The sequence below is a fragment of the Notolepis coatsorum genome (assembly GCF_963971535.1).
Source record: "Notolepis coatsorum genome assembly, chromosome: 7".
NCBI classification, from domain to species: domain Eukaryota; kingdom Metazoa; phylum Chordata; class Actinopteri; order Aulopiformes; family Paralepididae; genus Notolepis; species Notolepis coatsorum.
The window spans coordinates 115,266,372-115,291,497 of NC_140171.1; the positions used below are offsets into that span (position 1 = coordinate 115,266,372).

General features: G+C 42.8%; 1 protein-coding gene across 1 annotated transcript in view; it reads right to left on the minus strand.

The window, feature by feature from the left end:
- Positions 1-25,126, minus strand: part of rptor (regulatory associated protein of MTOR, complex 1) — a 606,910-nt gene that overhangs the window by 24,298 nt on the left and 557,486 nt on the right. Inside the window, 2 exon segments of the mRNA XM_084318354.1 lie at positions 1,588-1,715; positions 4,048-4,154. Of these exon segments, the coding sequence (XP_084174480.1) occupies positions 1,588-1,715; positions 4,048-4,154 (235 nt within the window).

Sequence of the window (25,126 nt, forward strand, 5' to 3'; positions counted from 1 at the left end):
CTGAGGGGAAGTCTTAAATTAGCCTTGGTTAAAAGATTTATGAGACTCTTTCGTGGCTTAATTGTATGGTTTTATCCTTTTGGGGTGACTTAAAATAATGTTTAGCCAGTGGGGGAAACTGAGCACACCAGAGGGCACATCGGAAGAGAGGAGAACCTTGCAGGATTCTATAAAAAAAAGGGAAAAAGGGATTTTAAATATGCTGCTCCTTTATCCTGGAACAAGCTACAGGAGGACCTACATTTGCCAGGACTGGTCACCCTCTGAGAATTTAAAGCCATCTTAAAAACCTACAAACTCAGAGGGCGGCTAGGTGGTGTAGTGGGCAAGGCACTCGCCACCAGTGTGGAGACGCTAGGATTCGCGTGTTCGAATCCAGCTCTCCACATTGTTTTTCAGTTTGGCTGGTCGTCCGCAGTAATACACATTGGCCGTATTACAAGGAGGGAAAACTGAAGGGTGGGGATCGAACGTTGTGAACAAGCGACTCCTACAAGTCGGTTGGTGCGCCTGCGCAGTAGAATCAGGAAGTGTCGGGGGCAGCGTGAGCCTCCCACGCGTTACTCCTCGACACTGAGAGATCGAGCTGCGCAGGTGAAAAGATGCGACTGCTGTTACCTCAAGTACCGGAGGGGACTTGTGCTATGTATGACTTAGTCCACATTGCAGCCGGCTTGTGGGAGGCAAGAAACAGCGTTCGTGACAGGGGAGGGTTGAATTGGATGATACGAAATTGGGATGGGAGAAAATATGGAAAAATGGGAGAAAAAAGTGGATCAAAAAAAAAAAAAACTACAAACTCAGTTCCCTCGGACAGTGCAACTGTGTTTGATAACTTGCCTGAAATTGGATCTGGCTGTGAATGTTTTATCTGTATTTTATTGTGATGTTCTTTTTTATGTTGAAACCTTCTGCTGCCTTGCTTGGCCAGGTCGCTCTTGAAAAAGAGATTTTAATCTCAATGATGCTTATCTGGTTAAATAAAGGATTTGATTGACTATAATATATATAATAAAATATAAACACTTGAATATGGAGTTCATGCAGTAGGAATGGACTGATGCTGAAACCCTGCAGTGCTCCTAAAACACTGTCAGGGCAATTAGGGGAAATTAACCGGTCAGGATTAGATTTGTTATTCATTTAACCTTTTCCATGCAAATAGGACACTCACTTGAGCAGAGTGGTTATAGGATGGCTGTGGGATTAGTGTGCGAGTGTGTGAGCGAGCGAGTGAGTGAGTGAGTGAGTGAGTGAGTGAGAGAGAGAGAGAGAGAGAGAGAGAGAGAGAGAGAGAGAGAGAGAGAGTGAGAGTGAGAGTGAGAGAGAGAGCAAGAGAGAGATACCTGGAAGAGAGTGAGACAGAGAGGAGAGAGAGAGAGAGAGCGAGAGGAGAGAAGAGAGAGAGAGAAAGACCTGGATGGAGGGAGAGACTAGAGAGGAGTGGGAGAGAGGCAGAGAGCAAGAGAGGCAGAGAGCAAGAGAGACAGAGATGAGAGAGAGAGAGTGCGTGTGTGTGTGTGTGTGTGTGTGTGTGTGTGTGTGTGTGTGTGTGTGTGTGTGCGTGCGTGCGTACACCCAACCTACCATTCGTTAGGGCTCATTCTCCTGTCGTAGACGCGCACAGAGCCGTCTCCCAGACCGGCGACGATGAGAGAACGCTGGGAGTCACACGACAGACTGGTCACACAGCTGTCTGCTCCTGTCGGGATGTCCTGGTGGACAAACACACACACAGATCACATTGTTAAAGACGTGTACAGCACAAGTCTAGGGAGCACCGTTGTTACTCTGCACATTAAACATTCAACTAATTAAATGTTCAACTATCCAAGAAGCTAATGAAACATGTCTGCTGTTGACCGATGGCTTGTGGCGAGTGGGACCTGGTGCCGATACACAGCCAGAGGCGAGACAGAGCCATTTATTCTCATATAGCTCCCAATGCATCAGGACAGTGATTAACATACTAAGGATCATTAGACATGTGGAAAGACTGAGTATGTGGTTTCTTGTAGGGTTCTTTCCTCTCCAACTGCAAGATGTGTATGTATCTTGTATATACAGTATATATGTACTTGTATATGTATGTATCTTGTATATACAGTATATATGTATGTATCTTGTATATGTATGTATCTTGTATATATGTGTATGTATGTACTTGTATATGTATGTATCTTGTATATACAGGATTCTTAATAGGACTAGTTGTTAAAGATCCCTAAATATTCAGCACAACAATTGAATGAGGTTGGAGTGGGGTGGAATTTGGCAATGATCACGTGATGATCACCAGTACGACACATCTTCAGTTGTGTTCCCCGACCTCATTGGGTGTTTCGGCCATTTATCACAATACACCCTCTGCCGAGGTTGGCCCACCACAGGCTGATCAGGCCTGGGTGTGTGTCGCACAGTGGCACCACGTGTTCATTTAGCAGCCCATGATGCGTCTCTATGTTTCAGCCACAACCAGTGACTGCTCCGTTCTGCTGCAGTGGCAAGTTCTTTGATTGCCTTTCGTTGGGCCTGTCCTCTGATCCCTACTTCCTTCAGGAGCCTTGTGGTGGAACTGGCTACAAAGCCTCTGCAGCCCACCTCCACCGGCCACACCTTCACGTTCCAGCCCCGCCCCTCTGCTTCAGCTGCTAAGTTGGCATATCGCAGCCTCTTCCGTTAAAATGCCTCATCGATGGCTTCCTCCCATGGGACCGTCAGCTCAACGATGAAGACACGCCGGCAAGATTTGGACCAGAGGACCAGGTCTGGGCGCAGGTTGGTCGCTGCAATTTCAGATGGGAAGGTAAGCCTCTGGCTGAGGTCTACCCGCATTTCCCAATCCCGGGCTGCGTTCAGTGGGCCTGAGTTCGGAGGTGACGGCTTGGTCCGCCGTTTCTCCCCTTCCCGGATGAAGGTTGTTTTCCGTGGGAAGGTAGTTTGGGCATTTAGAGGCATAGCGTTGGTGGTTACTCTCTTGTTCTCAAGTTCGGCAGCCAAGCACTTCAGTACCTGGTTATGGCGCCAGGTGTATCTTGTATATGTATGTATCTTGTATATATGTGTATATATGTACTTGTATATGTATGTATCTTGTATATACAGTATATATGTATGTATCTTGTATATGTATGTATCTTGTATATATGTGTATGTATGTACTTGTATATATGTATGTATCTTGTATATACAGTATATATGTATGTATCTTGTATATGTATGTATCTTGTATATATGTATATATATGTACTTGTATATGTATGTATCTTGTATATATGTGTATCATGTATGTATCTTGTATATACAGTATATATGTATGTATCTTGTATATATATATATATGTAGTATATGTATGTATGTATCTTGTATGTATGAATGTATGTATCTTGTATATATATGTATGTATCTTGTATTATATATATATATATATATATATATATATATATATATATATATATATATATATATATATACATATATGTATGTACTTGTATATGTATGTATCTTGTATATACAGTATATGTATTATTTATTATCTTTGTTACAAGGAGAATGAGCTAGCTAAGCAGTTTTGTCCATGTAGATGTATTATTCATTATCTTTGTTACAAGAAGAATGAGCTAGCTAAGCAGTTTTGTCCATATAGATGTATTATTTATTATCTTTGTTACAAGGAGTTTAATAAAACTCTCCCGCATTTCTCTGTATGCCTTGTATGCTGTGACAAATAAAACTCTTGACTTGACTCTTGAGGAGAATGAGCTAGCTAAGCAATTTTGTCCATGTAGATGTATTATTTATTATATTTGTTACAAGGAGAATGAGCTAGCTAAGCAGTTCTGTCCATATAGATGTATTATTTATTATATTTGTTACAAGGAGAATGAGGTAGCTAAGCAGTTTTGTCCATATATATGTATTATTTATTCAGGTTCGGGAATATCTACACTAGCATCTTTGTCACGAAGTTTAGCAACCGGAAATAGACTAAAATGGCTAAATTGGGCGGGGCTAAATACGGTAAATATATGAGAGTGTATAAAGTACCTGGACTTTCATCTCCCTCTCTGTGTCCCAGATCCTGATGACCCTGACGTCTCCCGACGTCATGAGGAGACCCGTCTCCTGTTCCCAGTCCACCACCATGCCTGCACCTGCAACACCACAGATGTAGATAACACCACACGTTATGTAGATAACACCATGCGTTATGTAGGTAACACCACACATTATGTAGATAACACTGTGCGTTGTAGATAACACCACACATTATGTAGATAACACCATACACACACTATTTATCTACTGTAGATAACACGCACCACAAAAGTATATACACCTACAGCATAACCTACATGATATATAGATGACACACACAGCAGTTATACATACTGTACACACACACACAATATAGATTACACACACCACAACAGTTATACAGACACACATACAGTACATAATATAGATGACACACACAACAGTTATATACATCACACACACACACACACACACACACACACACACACACACACACACACACACACACACACAAGTTATATAGAACACACACACAATGTATTTACGTCCACATAAACTACAAACAAGCGAGGGATGTAAACATTCGGCAGACAAACTGGTCAGACTACTACTTGACCTGAACCCCAGAACCCACCTCACCCCTGCCCACTTTGCCAACCTAGGATGGCTTAGAGTAGACGACAGAGTACAGCAACTTGCAATGGGCCTGGTCTACAAGATACACTATACGACCGGGGTGCCCATGTACATGTCAAAATACTTCCCAAAGGTCAGTGAATACCACAACCACTACACCAGAGGAAGCTCAACAAATCATGTTAAACCCAGATTCGGCTCAAACAAGGGACTAAACACGTTTCGCAATTATGCCACAACAATGTGGAACGCCCTACCCAAAGCTGTAAAGGAATGTGAATCCCTGCCCACATTCAAAACCGCTCTTAAAGAGCACCTACGGGAGGCTGCAATTCGAAACTGGCCACCGTAAATGCCCAAAACCCCCACCACCTCCTAATAGACAGTCTCCTCACCACCGCATGTATATATTCCCTCCCCGCCGTATGTATATTTCCCTCCCACCCACCCACCCCCTCCTAATGTACAGTCCCCTCCCCATCATATGTATATACGCTGTCAGGATCTAGGGGTAACAGTACTGTATATTTGAATACCGTTATGTCACAAATGTATCAGTACTAAATACCTATATGTCCCTATGCCATAAATGTCATGTATGTTGTGTATGTCATAAATGTCTATATGAATTGAAAATGGGGGACCCTGATGGAAACAAGACAAACGTCTTTCTCAGGTCTGCATCCCCTTAACAATTGTATGTATTGAGCCGTACTGTATTGTACCCATTCTGCAATCTGTTAAATAAAGTTTTCATTCATTCATTCATTCAGACAGGATAATAATGTCTGCTTCAAGAGAGAAAACACTAGGCGACAGCAGATACTGAACAATCCCTCGCTAGGAGTTTCCCCACAGAGATGAATAATAAATACACCTATAGCTGCTTGGCCCTTCCATCTAAACACACCCAGGCATCACACCTGTAGGACACCTCCCCAGGGTTCCCAAAGAAATTGCTAAATGAAATTCAAGGACTTTTAAGTACTTTTCCAAGCACTATTTTTTATTTTCAAGGATATCACTCAAAGTATACAATTCACTTTTAAATGCTGTTTTTTTAAGCATCTTCTTGGCCTGTTTGCCAGCTAGAGCAAGCTAGAGCATCAGATGCAAAGAAAGGAGGAAAAGCAGTTGGAGCGCGCAAGACAGCGACTCATGAGATTCGATTAAAACTAGGGCTGTCAGTTTATCGCGTTAATTAGATTAATTAATTACACAGCAAATTATCGCGTTATGAAAATTCACTAAATTCATTTTTATTTTTATTTTTTAATCTCATTCATTCCATATGTAGAATACACATTTACAGACTTTTTTAATATGCCCATTTGCATGTTCTTGGTATCTGATTCTAGGGACATCTATGGATCTCAGGGAATGTATTCCCAGTGTCAGAAATACTGTGTCTGTTACTAGGCTTGAGCAAATTGTAAAAGTGTTTTTGTAAAAAATAAAGCTCTTTAAGCACTTCAAGGACCTTGTGCGAACCCTGCCTCCCTCTAACACATCCAGGCATCACACCTGTAGGACTCCTCCCTCTAACACACCCAGGCATCACACCTGTAGGACTCCTCCCTCTAACACATCCAGGAGTCACACCTGTAGGACTCCTCCCTCTAACACATCCAGGCATCACACCTGTAGGACTCCTCCCTCTAACACATCCAGGAGTCACACCTGTAGGACTCCTCCCTCTAACACATCCAGGCATCACACCTATAGGACTCCTCCCTCTAACACATCCAGGCATCACACCTATAGGACTCCTCCCTCTAACACATCCAGGCATCACACCTGTAGGACTCCTCCCTCTAACACATCCAGGCATCACACCTGTAGGATACCTCCCTCTAACACATCCAGGCATCACACCTGTAGGACTCCTCCCAGTAACACATGCAGGCATCACACCTGTAGGCCCCCCACTCTGTAACGCACACAGGTGCCCCATAAGGCTGAGCCCGAACGTTCGTGCGTTACGCTGGCGTTCGGATTTTAATTAACACATTGAGTGCCACGGCCCTTCCGGGAAGTGACCTGGCCTTGCCGTCCATTAACCCCATGTAAACGTAGTTGTACTTTGTAGAGCTAAACCTATATTTTATAGTATAGCTATGGGTCTAATAACGCTGTCGAGTCTCAGTGAGTTGCTTCCAGTCAACGTGCAAAAAACGGATTCTTTTTTCATCCGTACATTTCCGTTTTATACCGTTTTGAATATGAATATAGTTTGGTTGCTTCCGAGTAATTCCAGGGAAAAAACGCGAAAACAGCATTTTTGTGTAATTCAATAAACATGGAAATTTTTCGCCTGATTATCGGATATTCCTGAAATCAACACTAGATCATCATTATTATCCTTCCTCGTGCAAGCATGCAATGTGGTTTAGACCGGTGTGCCCCCCCCCCCTCCTGCAACCCAACGGCAGACAGCCACACACATAAAACACAGATAGCTTCAATCGCGGTAGAAATAAATATCAGATCAACGCTTTCATATATAGTGTCCTTACCTGGTATCTGATGTAATGCAAAAAAAAGAATCCAATTATCTGATCGCCATTCCAGTTATCCACAGCGATCCTGTCTCCGACATTGTTGGGCATTGCACTTCAACGGGCGGGCGGGGTCAGTAGTCCAAACCATCCCTACAAGTGTGTGTTTTGCCGGAGTGTTTAGGACCCGCCCCCACGCCGCAGCTCGGTAGAGAAAAGAAACTAACCCGTTTCTAACGGGGTGCAATAATGGCCAAAGGCGTTAGAGGGCGGTATAAGACCGTCTGCCAGCTCAGACACACTCAGAACAGTATGCACAAGGTGCCCCGCTGAATTATGAATGGCAATAGCGATTAAAATAAATACAGTGAGAATAACGTAGATCTACGTTTCCGGCACTCAACGATTGGGCGACAGAAACGTAGTCTATGTGAACGGCACCGGAAGTGTTAATGGGTTCGAGCTAGGGATGCTCGATATTGGCTTTTTTACAGATACCGATATACCGATATTGTGCAACTCTTAATTTCCGATACCGATATATGCAGGGTTTCCCCCCCCAAAAAACGGAATAATTTCAGGTAATTAACATTACATATCTCTTGTTGTGTAATTAACACAACATTATGCATACTTTGACAATAAATAAAACAATAATTTGTTCTTACTTGCTTGCCTGGGTAAATAAAGGTTAAATAAATGTAATTTTTTATTTTTTTTTAAACCGATACCGATATTGTCCGATATCACATTTTTATGCCAATATCGGTAGGCCGATAATATCGGACATCCCTAGTTCGAATGTTACAAAAAAAAAAGAATAAAAAAAAGTTTAAAAAACAAAACAGGCGAGTCGAGGTGAGGAGGCGCCCGTCACCGCTCAGCTCAATTATTCAATCATGGCAGCTGTAACTGCGAGAAGTGGGAAGAAGTCACCTGTGTGGAAACACTTTAAATTAGCGGAGGATAAAGGAAAGGCTCTCTCTTCTGAGGCAATTGAAACATCGCCAAGCCAGTGCGCAACGCACGAACGCAGCCAATTGAAAAATGCACGTAGCAAAATGAATGCAGCAATCAAATGTTGAAATGTATATATAAAAAAACAGCTATATATATCGATGGGATATCACAATATTACAATACTATCCAAATATGCACTGGATAAAATGTATATTACGTTCACACTAATATAACTGTTTAGAATAGAATAGTCTATTGGCTGAGTGCGCCCGGCTTTCGTGTGACATCACGTCCGGGCGAGACAACCAGGAAATTCAAATGACTGCTGCTAATACTAATGGTTGTTGTCGAAAATCTATAATAATCACAGATACATTCAGACAGTCAGTACTCGATCTAACTAAATGGATTTATGGATTGGATACACATTTATGGAAAGTTCAAGCCTGCCAGACCAGAAAGCTTCTGGGAGACATGCGACGGCTATTCCAATTCATACAGCGATGTTCTACCGGGCCAGCGGCAAAAAGTGAGTCTGCGTTATATGATATTATGTCTGACTGCTATCGGACCCCGATACAGGTCGTCTTTTCCCTTTATTTTCTTCTGAGTGCTTTGTTTACATGTTTACATGAACAGCCACCACTGTAAAAAAATTTTTTTTCACCGATAGACTATGCAATGCCGCCCCCGTAGGATCTATAATGATAAAATGAATTAATAAAAAAATGAACGTTCGAACAATCGTTCGAAAAACCCTGGCGAACTCCGAACAGGGTTCGTGGACAGCCTTAGTGCCCCAACACAGCAGCTGTGAAACACGTGGATATCTCTCACACGCTGGCCATACAGGGGGGGGGGCCTTCAGAAGGCTCTAGTTTCAGGGAGTCAGATGAATGATTAGCACAACACAGCATTGGGGAAGCACAGCTTACGGCCTCCACTGTCTAACTTGTGCATCCCAGTAGACGACACCGGAGACATGCTTTTCCCCTCTGGCGGATGACGGCAGAAGGAACCGACAGGACGCGGATGATGCAGATGAAGGATCAGTTTTGCATTTTGTATCCTTGCAGTCAAGGCGACAATAGGGAGTTGCAAACACTGACCCTGGAACTGTGCCTGCAGATGCTAGCAGGAGTTAACGCAGTGTGACATGAGGGAGAGGGAGAGGGAGAGGGAGAAGGAGAGAGAGAGAGAGAGAGAGAGAGAGAGAGAGAGAGAGAGAGAGACAAAGGAATAAACCAGAGGGAGGAAAATAATAAGATAGTGTGTGTGTGTGTATATATGAGAGAAAGTGAGCAAGAGAAGAGCCAATGGGAGACGTTTAGCACCTCTCCATATGTTACCGGAGTGAGCAGCAGTCAGAACTAACACTGTGGTGCCGTCCCAACCGTACTTGCTATACTGGCTCTGTGACATCTGACAGAAGCCTCGAGGCAGAACCTTGACCAACTGCAGCACAGGAAGAACTGCGTTTGCCAAAAAGTCCCAGAGCAGTGTGTGAGGCACAGATGCTTTTGTGAAAAGACAAGTTTGTGAGCTTGAGAGCGAACGCCTACTCTGGCATTCCATCACACCATTGTACAGGAAGTTAAGTAAAGACATGCTTTTCTTTTTTCCTCTCTCTCAAAGGCACTTATTGTCATCATCTAACTCTCTATCTCCATCTATCTCTGTAAATCCATCTCTTTGTCAGCCTCATCCTCCTACTGCTCATGCCCACTTCACATTTTCCATCATCAGCAGACTTTCCCATCTCCTTCCATTCTACTGCTTGTGTCACCACTGCTACCACTATTACCACTACCACCACTGCTACCACTATCACCACTACCACCACTGCTACCACCACCACCACTGCTACCACTATCACCACCACTGCTACCACCATCACCACTGCTACCACTATTACCACTACCACCACTGCTACCACTATCACCACCATCACCACTGCTACCACCATCACCACTGCTACCACTATTACCACTATCACCACCATCACCACTGCTACCACCATCACCACTGCTACCACTATTACCACTACCACCACTATCACCACTGCTACCACCATCACCACTGCTACCACTATTACCACTACCACCACTGCTACCACTATCACCACCATCACCACTGCTACCACTATCACCACTACTACCACTATCACCATCACCACTGCTACCACTATCACCACTGCTACCACTATCACCATCACCACTGCTACCACTATCACCATCACCACTGCTACCACTATCACCATCACCACTGCTACCACTATCACCACTATCACCACTACTACCACTATCACCACTGCTACCACTATCACCATCACCACTGCTACCACTATCACCACTGCTACCACTATCACCATCACCACCACTACTGCTACCACTACCACCACTGCTACCACTATCACCACTGCTACCACTATCACCATCACCACCACTACTGCTACCACTGCTACCACTATCACCACCGCTACCACTATCACCACCACCGCTACCACTATCACCACCGCTACCACTATCACCACCGCTACCACTATCACCACCGCTACCACCATCACCACCGCTACCACTATCACCACTGCTACCACCACGTTGTTACCACAGCAATCCATGCAGATAGGTTGGTGATGTCTGGACACAAAAATTCCATATGACCCTAATAACAGTGGGGACAGACTGATTTGAGAAACAAATCACACCTGCCTGTAGTCTGAACAATGCCTTAGTGTTGGGCCCATTTCAGAGAGGGAATAGGAGGTATCTGAAGTTAACATTCTACTGTAGGTTACGAGGGGAGGGTGGAAAATTCCCAAACTCACATAGTTCTACACAATATAACATGTGTATTTTCATTAGAACAAGTTTTCATAGCTAAAATGCAGCAGAATGTTAATAGTGCACTATGCAATTTTGGGGGAGGGGGAGCCTGTAATTAGTATACAAAACATGTTCACTGTACATGTGCAATTCTTAAAATGTTATCTCAAGCCCCGCCCTTTTCTCTTGATCCTCCAATCACAACTGTTGGTCAATTATTCCATTTTATATCACCATAAATAAAAACTAAAATGTTTTGTTGATTTGAATCAAACATAGAATATGTTGCAGGTCCTGCTTTTATGAACAACTGAAAAAAAAGCTTCAAACAGTGCTCCAGACTAGAGGCTGACATGTGAGTGGATTTTGACTCCCGCTCCTTCCCACTCCCACAGAAATAATCCCATCCCATCCCAATCCCAAGTGAGAGTTTAGAAAAAATCCCACTCCCTCCCACTCCCAGAGGACTGATCCCAATCCTGTGCCAAACTTTTATAGAATCCCACTCCCATTTACCAATCCTGCTCCGTTTTTCTTCCTCAGTATAAAATATTCAGTACTACAGAGTGCTACAGAGGTTGATAGTTTTTTAGCATACATATTTTATTTTTGTATCTACTTTTTTCTCCCATTTTCTATTTTTCTCCCATCCCGATTTCGTATTGTCCAATTCTACCCTCCCCTGTCTCGAACGCTGTTAGGCCATGCCTCCCACAGGTCGGCTGCAATGTGGACCAAGCCTTGCATCACGTGTCCCCTCCGGTACACGAGGAGGCAGCTGTCGCATCTTTTCACCTGCACAGCGCGATCTCTCAGCGGCGAGGGTCTGCGTGGGAGGGACACGCCGCCCTCGTTGCTTCCTGATTCTGCTGCGCAGGCGCACCAACCGACCTGTAGGAGTCGCTGTCCACAACGTCCGATCCCCACCCACCAGCTTCCCACCCCCTAATACTGCCAATTGTATTAGTATGAACGACCAGCCAAGCTGGTAGCAATGCCGAGAGCTGGGCTCGAACCCAGCATCTCCTGCATTAGTGGCGAGCGCCTTGCCCACTGCGCCACTTAGCCGCCCTAGCACACAAAATCTTGTAGCACAAGTATAAAACGTGTTATATTTGTAACAGTCACAAATGTGCCTATTGTATTTGTGTTATTTAGTTGCAGTGCCATGTTTGGCTGTCATTTTCATGCTGACAAGTTGATGTCACACAGCCAGACACGTTACGTGTAAGGAATTATGGGATTTGGTGTTGGATGTATGGACTCTACTAGGGGTGGGAATCACCAGTTTCATCACGATACGATACGATATCGATTCTTTGGACAATGATACGATATTTGCCGATATCACAAAGTCTGCCACGATACGATACAATACGATGCAGGTGCCTGCAATCGATATGAGATGATATCATAAGCCCATTTAACACAATCAGTAACATTTAGATCAACTCAAAAAAGGTAACGAAAATATAATTTGAATAAAATGTATTTAGCTCTTCCAGACATTAAATGAAAAACAATCTATTGTTTTTAATACAAATATACCGCCTGCTCACTGTAAAGGGTCACGTTTTGATATATTGAGCTTTAAACTTAGACTTATTTCCTGGTCGCAAAATGCGCACTCTAACATAACATAGCACGCTGTTGTTGTTGGGCTGCCGGAGCTGCGCTTGGGAGGAAATGAGACTTTTTCAAAATAAGAGTATCGATATGAACTGAACGTTGTTAGCTGCCGGAGCCATAGATATTATGGCTGGAGCTGCGCTTGGGCAGAAATGAGACTTGCCACAGGATTTTCAAAATAAGAGTATCGATATGAACCGAATGCCTATCGCACGGGTGCTAGTGCAGTAAATTCATTCATCGCACAGACCGATTTTTTCATAGCACGCTGTACAGCCCTGATGTCTGCCTTAGTTAAATATAAAACCACCAAACATTTACATTATGTATCACTCCCGTCCAAATCCCGTTGATTTTGTTGTCATAGTTCCCACTCCCGTCTGCTCCCGTTGACTTTTACTCCCAGTCCTGCCCAATCACGGGATTCAAAGTGAAATTGACTCGCATCCCGTGGGACCCGCGGGAATCCCGAAAAGATGTCATCCTCTACTCCAGACACCTGGAGGATTTATCATAAATCGATCAATAGAGACGTATTAGATCCCCAATTATCATATCATGGGGTATCATTGGAAAGCCACACTCATTGGCTATAACCCTGTGCAAAGATTTTTTTTTTTTTTTGATCCACTTTTTCTCCCATTTTTCCATATTTTCTCCCATCCCAATTTCGTATCATCCAATTCAACCCTCCCCTGTCACGAACGCTGTTTCTTGCCTCCCACAAGCCGGCTGCAATGTGGACTAAGTCATACATAGCACAAGTCCCCTCCGGTACTTGAGGTAACAGCAGTCGCATCTTTTCACCTGCGCAGCTCGATCTCTCAGTGTCGAGGAGTAACGCGTGGGAGGCTCACGCTGCCCCCGACACTTCCTGATTCTACTGCGCAGGCGCACCAACCGACTTGTAGGAGTCGCTTGTTCACAACGTTCGATCCCCACCCTTCAGTTTTCCCTCCCCGTAATACGGCCAATGTGTATTACTGCGGACGACCAGCCAAACTGAAAAACAATGTGGAGAGCTGGATTCGAACACGCGAATCCTAGCGTCTCCACACTGGTGGCGAGTGCCTTGCCCACTACACCACCTAGCCGCCCTACCCTGTGCAAAGATTTTAAAGATCGCCAAATGATTGACAGAGCTAGAGCCCCGGGAGTCGGGGGTGGTAATGTGTACTTTTGCGTACTTTGGGGCACGCCTCACATATCGGCATGTAACTCGAGAACCGCTGAACGGATTTTGTCACCTAATAATTTGTAGCCAAGAGTAAAGACGATAACCCTATCAAAAACAGTAGTCAACGTGTATATTTTCATTTTTACCGATGTTTTATACGATTTATCGGAAATATGAATTTATCGGAAAATGCTAATTATCGAAAAAAACGCAAGGAAATTACTCCGTCGCTCTAACATACAACAGAGCAGTCCATCGCTCTTAACACTGAGTTTCTTTACAAAGTACAGTTCTAAATGACCTTTTAGAACAACAGAGCAGTGCGTCGCTCACAACAACAGAGCATCGCTCTTAACTTTGAGTTTCTTTACAAAGTTCAGTTTTGAATTACAACAGAGCAGTGCTCTTAAATGACAGTGCATAGGAGGTAGTGAGATATAATTAGCATAGAACCGACATATGCATTTGATTGGAAGTGTATGAAAGTAGGTAGGGTAAGAATAGTGCAGGTAAGGTACAATTAGTCAGGATATCCCTGATGTTTCATTGAAATGCCTGAGCAAAGAGATCATCTTTTGAAGATGTCTAGCGAGTTGGCTTCCCTGATGTTTTGGGGTAGTTTGTTCCACAGTTTTGGGGCATAGTTGATAAAGGCTGCATTACCGATCCTCTTTTGACTGTTTCTGGGAGTCTCTAGTAGTCCAGTAGCTGATGATGGCAGTGTTCTTGCTGGCCTGTAAATTATTAGAGTGTTGGTGATGTAGCTAGGTCCCTGTCCATTTAGAGCTTTGTATGTAAGGAAAAGGACCTTAAAGTCAATTCTAAATGTTACAGGAAGCCAGTGTAAAGCAGCTAAGACTGGACTAATGTGCTCTCTCCTTTTGGTTCTAGTTAGCAGTCAGGCTGCAGAGTTTTGGATTAGCTGAAGCCTCTCTGTGGTTTTCTTAAGGAGACCTGTGAAAAGTGCATTATAATAATTATTATTATTAAATAGAATAATATTCTATAGGCTTGCCGTGGTAGTCAGTGATACTGGTGTCATTCTGTGTTCAGGCATCCACTGAGTAAATTAATTGCCTACTGCCTAGTGGTGGGGGAAAATATCGATACGTAGTAGTATCGCGATACTTTGCGTGGCGATACTGTATCGATACAGGGATGCCAAGTATCGATATTTATTTATTTATAAAAAGAATTATAATGGATGTATATCTATTATTGCCTCACACTCCAGAAGCATTACCAAAAACTACACTACAACATGTATAGATTATGGCTAGTTTGAATATAATGATCTGGAACACCGGGGGAATAAATAACCAACTCAAACGCAAAAGCGTGCTCACACTGATGAAAAAAGAACATGTGGACATTGCTCTGCTAAGCGAAACGCACATTCTAGAGAAAGACAGATAAATTAGCGGACAACACATATCATAATATTAGTCACTCTTCTATTGGTACGAGAACTCGGGGTGTAGCCATAGTCGTTAAACGTAAGTTGAATATTGAATTAAAGGGAGTATGGTCTGATGTAGAAGGTCGGATAACTATAGCTAAGATTGTACACAAGAACAGGAAAATAGCGTTGGTAGCGGTATACGCCCCAAATTTGTACGAAGAGGATTTCTTCACTACACTAACCAATGCAATGTTAGACATTCCCGATTACTCATTTATAATAGGTGCGGATTTTAATGCCATTTGGAACCCAAGGATGGACAAATCTTACCTCGCCTTTTCCAGCGAACAAAAGAATTCATCTAAGGCATTAAAGGATTGGTCGAAGATTACAGGTGTAAATTACTTATGGCGATTACTTAATCCCACGACCCGAAAGTACTCGTCGATCTGCGAGACATAACACATTATCCAGAATAGATTATGTCTTTGCATCACAGAGACTATTTGATAATTATGAAGTGGAAATGATACCCAACGCACTATCAGATCACTGTTATTTACTCCTTAAAGGAACATTTGGTATACTATCCTCCCGAGCCCCAAGATGGCGATTTAACTCGATGCTGCTTAATAACAAGGAATTCATTACACAACTCAAAGAAGCTCTTATAGTATTCCAACGGGAGAATGCAAACTCGGTGCAAGACCCCAGAATAATATGGATGTCGGTAAAGGGAATGATCAAAGATTTCACTGATAGCTTTTCCTCCAAAATGCGCAAGAATCAATGCACAAAACTGGCTGAGCTGGAAACGCTTTACTCAACGTTATTTAATTCTCTAAAATACAACAACTCAACTCGACTAGAGAATCAAGTTAACGTACTAAAAATAGAGATCAATGCCATATACAGACAACAATCGGAAATACAAATACGCAGCACAAGACAACAGCAGTACTCCCAAGGTTCTAAACCTAGTCACCTATTAGCCATGCGATAAAAAATTAATGCAAAATTTGCAGATATAACTACCATTAGAGCACAACAAGTACTTGAAACAGACCCTGTAAAAATAAACGATACATTCAAAGAATTCTACTCCGACTTATATAAATCAGAAACGACCTTCGATCAAAACAAAATGGACACATATCTTAATCAAATTATTCTCCCTAAACTTTCAGAGGATGACGCTAAACAGTTAGAAACACCGATCACACTAGAGGAACTCAAGAAGGCCATATCCGAAATGCAAAGTGGTAAGGCTCCTGGAAGAGACGGTATCCCATCAGAAATTTACCTTTCTTGTTGGGACATAATTGGACCCTTATTACTAAATATCTTATACTCAGTCAAGGAGGGGAACTTCCATAAGAATGACAATATTGCACTCATAACAGTCCTCCTTAAAAAAGACAAAGACCCCAACGAGTGCGGTAGTTATAGACCTTTAAGCCTCCTCGGAACCGATATCAAACTGTACTCTAAGGTATTAGCCATCAGATTACAAAAGCATATGACGTCTTTAGTTCACCCGGACCAAACTGGCTTCATAAGAGGCCACCTGATCACTGATAACATAAGACGAATACTGCACGTACTAGATGCCGACAAGGATGACACCATACCTAAGGCGATGCTGTCCCTGGATGCTATGAAAGCCTTTGACAGGCTGGAATGGTCGTATCTATGGGCAGTATTAGAAAGGATGGGGTTAGGAAAAGGATTCATTGATATGATTAAAGTATAATACAAAGACCCATCGGCCATGATTACAACAGGTACAATCATCTCCAAAATCTTTCCGGTATCACGCTCAGCCAGACAGGGTTGCCCTCTTAGTCCCGGACTATTCGATCTATCATTAGAGCCTTTAGCACAATATATAAGACAATCCCAATCCATAGAACCAATCGTAATCAAGGGCACACAACATAAAATTTGTTTATATGCGGACGACGTAATATTGTTCATGCAAAACCCCAACACCACATTGCCTCATCTGCTCAAGTTGATTGAGAACTTTGGTGATTTATCGGGATTTAATATAAATTGGCCGAAGTCGGCTTTCCTTCCACTTAACACCCCTGCAAAAAAAGATATAACCCTCCCAGGAGAGATACCTATGGTAAAACATTTTAGATGCTTGGGAGTGGAAATATTCCCCACCATAAGACAAACGGTGAAGCACAATTACACAAAAATCCAAAACAAAATCAAAGACGACCTTGATAGGTGGGCAAAACTTAAAAACTCAGTACAAGCACGGATATCAATAGTTAAGATGGATGTACTACCTAGAATCAACTTCTTCAGTTCAATGCTACCGTTACCCCCTCCAGAGGGTTACTGGAAAAGATTACACTCCTCCACATACCATATTCCAAATTTATTTGGAATAACAAACCACCACGTATAAAAAGATCCACCGCACAGAGAAATAAAGCAGATGGTGGCATGGCATTTCCAGATTTTTTCCACTATTTTAAGGTGTACACATTAAGACCATTGACAACATGGTTTGATCCCCAAGCATTAGTATCCTGGAGAAAATTAGAAGAAAACATAGTAGCCCCACATAGACTGAAGGACATAGCATACACTAAACTACCAATCAAGCACTGTGAACGGAAATTTGGCCCCATAATTACTCATGCGATCCGGATATGGCGTGAAACACAAAAAAGAAATCCTAACCCACATAAATGGCACAATCATACTCCCTTATTCAATAACAATGCACTCTTAATTGAAAAACGACCTATAGGATTCCCTATATGGGAAGAGCAAGGCATACACTCATTAGGGGATGTTTTTAACAAACAGGGTTTTTGTAGTTATGGAGAAATATGCAAAACATTTTATCTCACCAAGTCCACATGGCTTTTTTACATACAGTTACGGCTATGTTTGAAGTCTCACGGTGTTCCATTAGACATACCAATTGAACACCACAGATACCACAAATTCTTCTATGAAAGAGAGACATCGAGAGGTTTTGTTTCAGATTTTTATCATCAATTACTAACGTCCTCGTATGAAACCCTCCAACTAGACTCTGCCCGGAGGAGGGATATACCAGACCTGGAAAGTGACTTTGATTGCCAAGGAGCCTGGGCAAATGTCCGACTTACATCAAGGAACCCGGACCATCAACTCATCACAGACAAACTGGATGTAGCCAATTACTTAAACACTTTCTTCACAAACATAGCCACAACACTGGTAAACAAACTACCCTCCCACTCAGGGCAGTATGGGGTAGAACACATAGTAGCATACTACAAGAACCTAGGCGTCCACAAAGACGATTTCAAACTGGAAATGGTAACTACAGATGAGGTACTCAATAAACTGAGCGCCCTCCAACCGAACAAGGCCACTGGCCATGACAACATCCCCTCCAAATTCCTCAGAGACTCAGCAGCCGCCATCACCCCAGTCATCACACACATAATAAACCTCTCCATAAAACAGGGACACGTCCCCAAGGACTTCAAAATAGCGAGAGTAACACCCCTGCACAAAAAGGGCAGCAAATTAGACCCAGGCAACTACCGCCCTGTTTCTATCCTTACATCCATCTCGAAAGTCATGGAAAAAATAGTATACGAACAGGTCGAAAAGTACCTTACGGATAAAAATCTAATCTACGAATTCCAATCTGGCTTCAGAACATCCCACTCCACTGACACATGCCTTCTCTATTTGAACAACCACATCAAACAAGAGGTGGACGCGGGCAAATACTGCGGCATGGTCATGCTAGACCTACAAAAGGCCTTCGACACTGTCAATCACTCCATTCTGATTGACAAGCTAAAAGCAATTGGTTTTGATAGTTTATCAGTGAGCTGGATGCAATCCTACCTGGAGGGGAGAGAACAGATGGTGGAGGTAAACGGTACCCTACCCCCCCCCCCGTCACAGTGAACTGTGGTGTTCCACAAGGAAGCATACTAGGACCACTACTGTTCCTAATTTATGCAAATGACATGTCGTCAGCTTGTGACTGCAACTTGTTCCTGTTTGCGGACGACTCAGCCCTGCTGGTCTCTGACAAGAACAAATTACAGGTTGAAAAAACCCTCAGCTCGGAACTAGGCAAAATCTGCATATGGCTCGCCGACAACAAACTATCATTACACATGGGCAAAACAGAGTCCATTCTCTTCGGTTCAAATAACAAACTCAGCAAAACCGACGGCTTCTCAGTTACAGTGGGTGACAATATTGTCACAAGGAAAGATGAAATTACCTACCTGGGTTCCATCCTAGAGGCTAATCTTTCCTGTGACAAAATGGCATCCAATAAAAAAAGTCAATCAACGAACTCGATTCTTGTACCGGATCTCCTCCCTGGTAAACAAGAATACCCTGAAGACTCTGGCAGGAGCACTCATTCAAGGGTACTACGACTATGCTTGCACCTCATGGTACCAAAGCACCTCAAAGGCACTAAAAACCAAATTACAAACATCTCAAAACAAACTAGTCAGACTACTGCTTGACCTGACTCCTAGAACCCACCTCACCCCTGCACACTTTGCCAACCTAGGATGGCTTAGAGTAGACGACAGAGTACAGCAACTTGCAATGGGCCTGGTCTACAAGATACACTACACGACCAAGGTACCCATGTACATGTCAAAATACTTCCCAAAGGTCAGTGAATACCACGATCACAACACCAGAGGGAGCTCCACAAATCATGTAAAACCCAGATTCGGCTCAAACAAGGGACTAAACACGTTTCGCAATTATGCCACAACAATGTGGAACGCCCTACCCAAAGCTGTAAAGGAATGTGAATCACTACCCACCTTCAAAAACACTCTCAAAGAACACCTACGGGAGACTGCAATTCAAAACTGGCCCCTACAAATGTCCTAACCCAGTTGTACAATAAAGACCAAGCATGGCTTGGTCAGTATTCCAATGTACAGCCCCACCCAACCCCACCCCACCTACCCAACCTCCTCCAATGTACAGTTTCTATGTCAAATGTATGTCAGTATTCCAATGTACAGTGTGTCCCCCCCCCACCTCCAATGTACAGCCCCACCCCACCTAACCAACCTCCCCCAATGCACAGTTTCTATGTCAAATGTATATACACTCTTTTTCTGGATTTTTTTAGTATCACAAACAGTACTGTATTTGAAAATCTGGTATGTCATAAATGTATAGATGTAGCAGTACTGTCTATCTGTATGTCGTGTGTGTCATATGATGAATTGAAAATGGGGGACCCTGATGGAAACAAGACGAAAGTCTTTCTCAGGTCTGCATCCTCTTAACAATTGTATGTATTGAGCTGTACTGTACTGTACCCATTCTGCAATATGTTAATAAACTTTTCAATCAATCAATCAATCAATCAATCAACAAATCAATCTTAACTATATTCACAGGACATACTTGACTCCTATAAGATTGAGCAGAATGGGTCTTAAACAAGACTCCAAATGCTCCCAATGTACAAATGGGGACGAAGGGACATTTATGCACATGTATTGGGACTGCCCACCAGTTAAGACATTCTGGAAAGATGTGACCCAACAATTATCAAAACTCGTATCTTGGAATATACCTGTACACCCCTCGGTATTACTATTGAATGATGTTTTTGAGTTTGCAGTAAATCCACAGCTAAAGAGATTGGTTTTATCGGGTATCACAGTAGCTAAAAAGCTGATCGCATCACGCTGGTTTCAACCGGAAAAAATGTGCCGGAAAGTTTGGTTTCTTACATATCTCGATGTGATTTATCAAGAAATATCTACAGCAAGAATTCTGGGTCTCAATGAATCCAAAATGTCAATGTGGTTAGAAGTAGTGGAGAGAATAAAAGCTAGCTTATAATGGTAGTGTCTGGTTAGGTGCGAAGGATAATGGAGGTACTATCCAAGGTGGGGTCCGGGAGGGGGGGGTTCGAGCTGGAGCATATGTGTGTAGGTTTTTAGATAACAGGTATTAGGGGTATATCCTATATAAGACAATTAACTAAAATGTGATTTCATTGGATGTGCACTGACAACTAATGCTTGTATATCTTATCGTGTGTTGTCATGTTTGTTTATGTGTTTGTTTAAAAAAAAAAATACAAAAAAAAAAAAAAAAAAAATTGTATTTCGTTTTTTTGTATAAGGAAGTTGCATTGTTCATTTCAATACCTGTAATAGTACAGTAGTCCACACACGCACACGTGTGCATTCAGTTAAGTTGGAATATGACTGTAATACAAACAGTTCAGTTTGTCAGGTACATGCAACACAGATTAGTGTTTACATCGGTCTGCTTGAGAAAATACCATGTTCTGCAATAAAAATGATTGAAGTGAGATGAACAGACTGAACTTTATTTTATTAGATAAAACATGTTGACAAGTTTTACTTTGCAGTTGAAAAAGGGTAATAAATCGCAATATATCGCAATATTAATATCGCAATACTCAGCATATCGCAATATATTTAGTATCACAATACTATCGTATCGTGAGGCCTCTGGTGATTCCCACCCCTGCCCCTTTAACAACTTATGCAACAACTTAGTTTCAGTTTCACTTGTAGAGAGGATTTAACTTAACGTGAAGCCGAGACTGAAGAAGACTAGAGAACAGATGACATGATGTTACACAACAATGGCAGAGGATTTATCAATATTTTGGATTTAAACACAGTAGCAGCAACTGGAGAAGAGCTCATGATCTGGTGGTATGTAGTGCTTTTTAAAAAAAAATTCACTATCAGCTGTGAGAGTCTGTGGTCCGCGGGAGAAAGTTGACGTGTGTTCGCGCGCGCGTTGGTTACCATTATTGGGCGACAAAGAAAACGAAAGAAAACTGCAAAATTGTAATGACCCTGCTGTGTTACAAACATTTAATTAATTCATCATGGATGGTTTTGTTTTAGGGACATATAGGCTATAGAAAACGGGAAGGGAGGAGGGGAGAGCCGAGTGCAGTGTCAGTGCGCGTTGTTAATTCTGTCCGCTTGTCACTGCACCTAAGCAAGCTTCAACGTTTTATTCATCATCTACATTTGGCAATACAAGCTTAATATTCAACGTTAAAGATCAATCTAAGCCAGTGTAAAGTAAAGTAAAGATATTGAGCATAGATTTGCAACCCTACTTTCACCTAGTGGTATTATGAGACGTATTCTTCGTATGGCTACGTGTACCGCACCGTGACGGCCGTACCGTAAATTCGCGGGACGAATACACGTACCGTTACACCCCTAGCCAGAACGGTTTGGGCTTATTGCACATAACACGGTTTATCTCGCGATCTATGAAAAAATACTGGATTATCTTGGAAATGCGCGATGTTTAGCGTGTAATAAACTACAAACTACAGCGTGTGGAAACAATCTATTACTCCCATGTTGCACTACAAGTAATGTTTTTCAAAATGAGCCACACCTTGTCTCCACAGCTATAATACAGAACACACACACAGCTTCGCATTCTAGGGGTAAAGATAAGCGATACGCGTGGCACCCAAAGTGTTAAGATAAAGCAAGCAGCCTCAGACCATTCGCTCCTTCAATGGATTCCTGTTTTCCTTCCCTCCAGGGAGAAGATTAACCGCCCAGCGCACTTTACGGGGCCACTTGTCAGCATTTATAGGACAGTTCCATCAGAGGATTATCAAGGTCTCATTAATGTAAGAAATGGTTGACATCACGGTTATGGCGCGGCAACCTTTACCCAGCACCAACGTTCTGCCGTTAACCACCCAGTACACCGGTGGAGAAGAGAAAAACTGCAGCATCCTTTGTGGGGCTCAGGGGGTCTTAGGAACCCCCACAAAAATCAATAGGCACATAATGTATGGAGATGTGTGTGGGGGGAGGGGGGGTGGAATGAGGGAGCATAGAACTTGAACTGATAGAACAACCATTCCCAATTATGGTCACGGCTAGAACAAATTAAACTAATATTAAAGGGGAACGACGCCCAATTTCTGAATACATATATGTTACTCCTCTGGTCCAAGACGGTACAAACATATTAGTGAAAATGAGCAACTCTCGCCCAAATCCAGAAACAAGAAAGCTATTTATTATTATTTCTTTTTTTTGTACATGTTTTTCATAGCCTCATAAAAAACAGCAATGCTCTACTCTATTGTGATGTCGGTTCAATGAATAACCAATCTACACTGGCATACAGTGTCTGCCATATAATGATTGATAACGTTGCCATGGAAATCCGTGTTGGTTTGATGCACGAGACCCAGAGAGTTAATATGCTACTATGGCAACGGCACCATTTAGATGGGACATCCTATTGGCCAATGGGACATTTAGTGGGTTTTGGAGTCTAACTCGAGGAACACACATAAATCAATGCTCATTCCAAGGACAACACTACCAATATTCTATGGAAGCCATAGGTGTACCAATGGAAACTGACCTATGTCGAACCTTCCCTCTTTTCTTGATCCTCCAATCACATACCACAATACACAAGGAAATGCCATTTCTATCCATTTATGTCCTGTAGCGGGCACTGCTGGCTTGGCACAGATGTGCACATGGGGAGGGGAGGTATTTGTCGGATATACTTTCTCTAATCACCCTCCTCTTCTATGTCACTCACTTCCACTGGAGACCCACTATATTGTCCCCAATTACAGCTGCAAAGGCGCTAATGATGCTAGGATGCAGGAGGACATGTTTTCCCTCGTCGTAGCTTTCCTTGTGATGCAAACAACAACATTGTAAGGTTAGCTTGATAAACTAGTGTTAGCAATCCCAACACGCACCAGTCTCTAATGGTTATTGTAGCATGCCTCACTCCCACACTCATTTAGCGACAACATTTCTCTCTCTCTCTCTCTCTAGAGAAGGATGTTTCCACTACATTCAGCACCATTATCACTAGTGATGGACCGGCTCACACACACACACTCACACACTGCAGCTCATTAAACAAGTGTGGTGGGTCTTCCTCGTTCGTCTCTCCCTCTGCTTTCTCTCACTCTACCCTTCGTTCTGTTTGCTTTGCAAAGGTCCTCCCGGACCCAAGTAATAAACTCCTCCAGGATTACCAGACACCTTTAGCCTCTAATAGAAGATTATTTTATTTGAGAGACTGCTCTTGGCTGGCAGGGAATGTGGACCGCTGTGGTATTACTCTAACCTTTGGCTGTCTGGAGGATTCTGACATGATGGCTGCGACACCTGGCAGAACTGTTTACTGCAGAAGGAGACCATATACCGATTGCACAAATTAACCTCAGCAGGTTCATAAGAACAAAATGATGGAGAATATGAAGCCATGCGTTGGCTTCGGCCACGGCGGTGTGCACCGGCTGCTAGCTGAACTAGTCGGATGCTCCGGCACACCGGCTTCCCGCGGCAATGTGCGCTCATCTAAGCTGTATATTGGTATATTGATGGCAACGTATGCGAATGCATTTCAATCTCGGGAAAGTCATCAGTCCATTTCAGTATACTAATCATGGTTTCTAAATAGGGGTGTAAAGGTACATGTATCCGTACCGAACCAAACCGCTTCAGTGTGTACCGTACCGAACGGCTGTGTAGTGTACCGAACGAACAGGGCTGTGTTTTTTCACAATCTAATATAATTATTATTATAAAAAAATAAAATATTACAAGTCGATTATTAATTTCAATATAGAATATTCATTGACAGCCCTACAAGTACAATTAGTTACTGCACACTACATCACCCCTGAGTGGAACATGGAAAGCCAAACTTTCCCCCACTGTACCGAAAACCCGTACCGAACCTCGACTTCAAAACCGAGGTACGTACCGTACCGTGGTTTTTGTGTACCGTTACACCCCTATTTCTAAATGATCCCGCTGCAATAGTTTCAGGGTATCTGCAGGTTTAAATTTAAGACCAATTTAATACCAATTTCATGACCATACTAGCAAAAAAAAGAAAGAAAGAAACCACATAGTGACACATGTAGAAT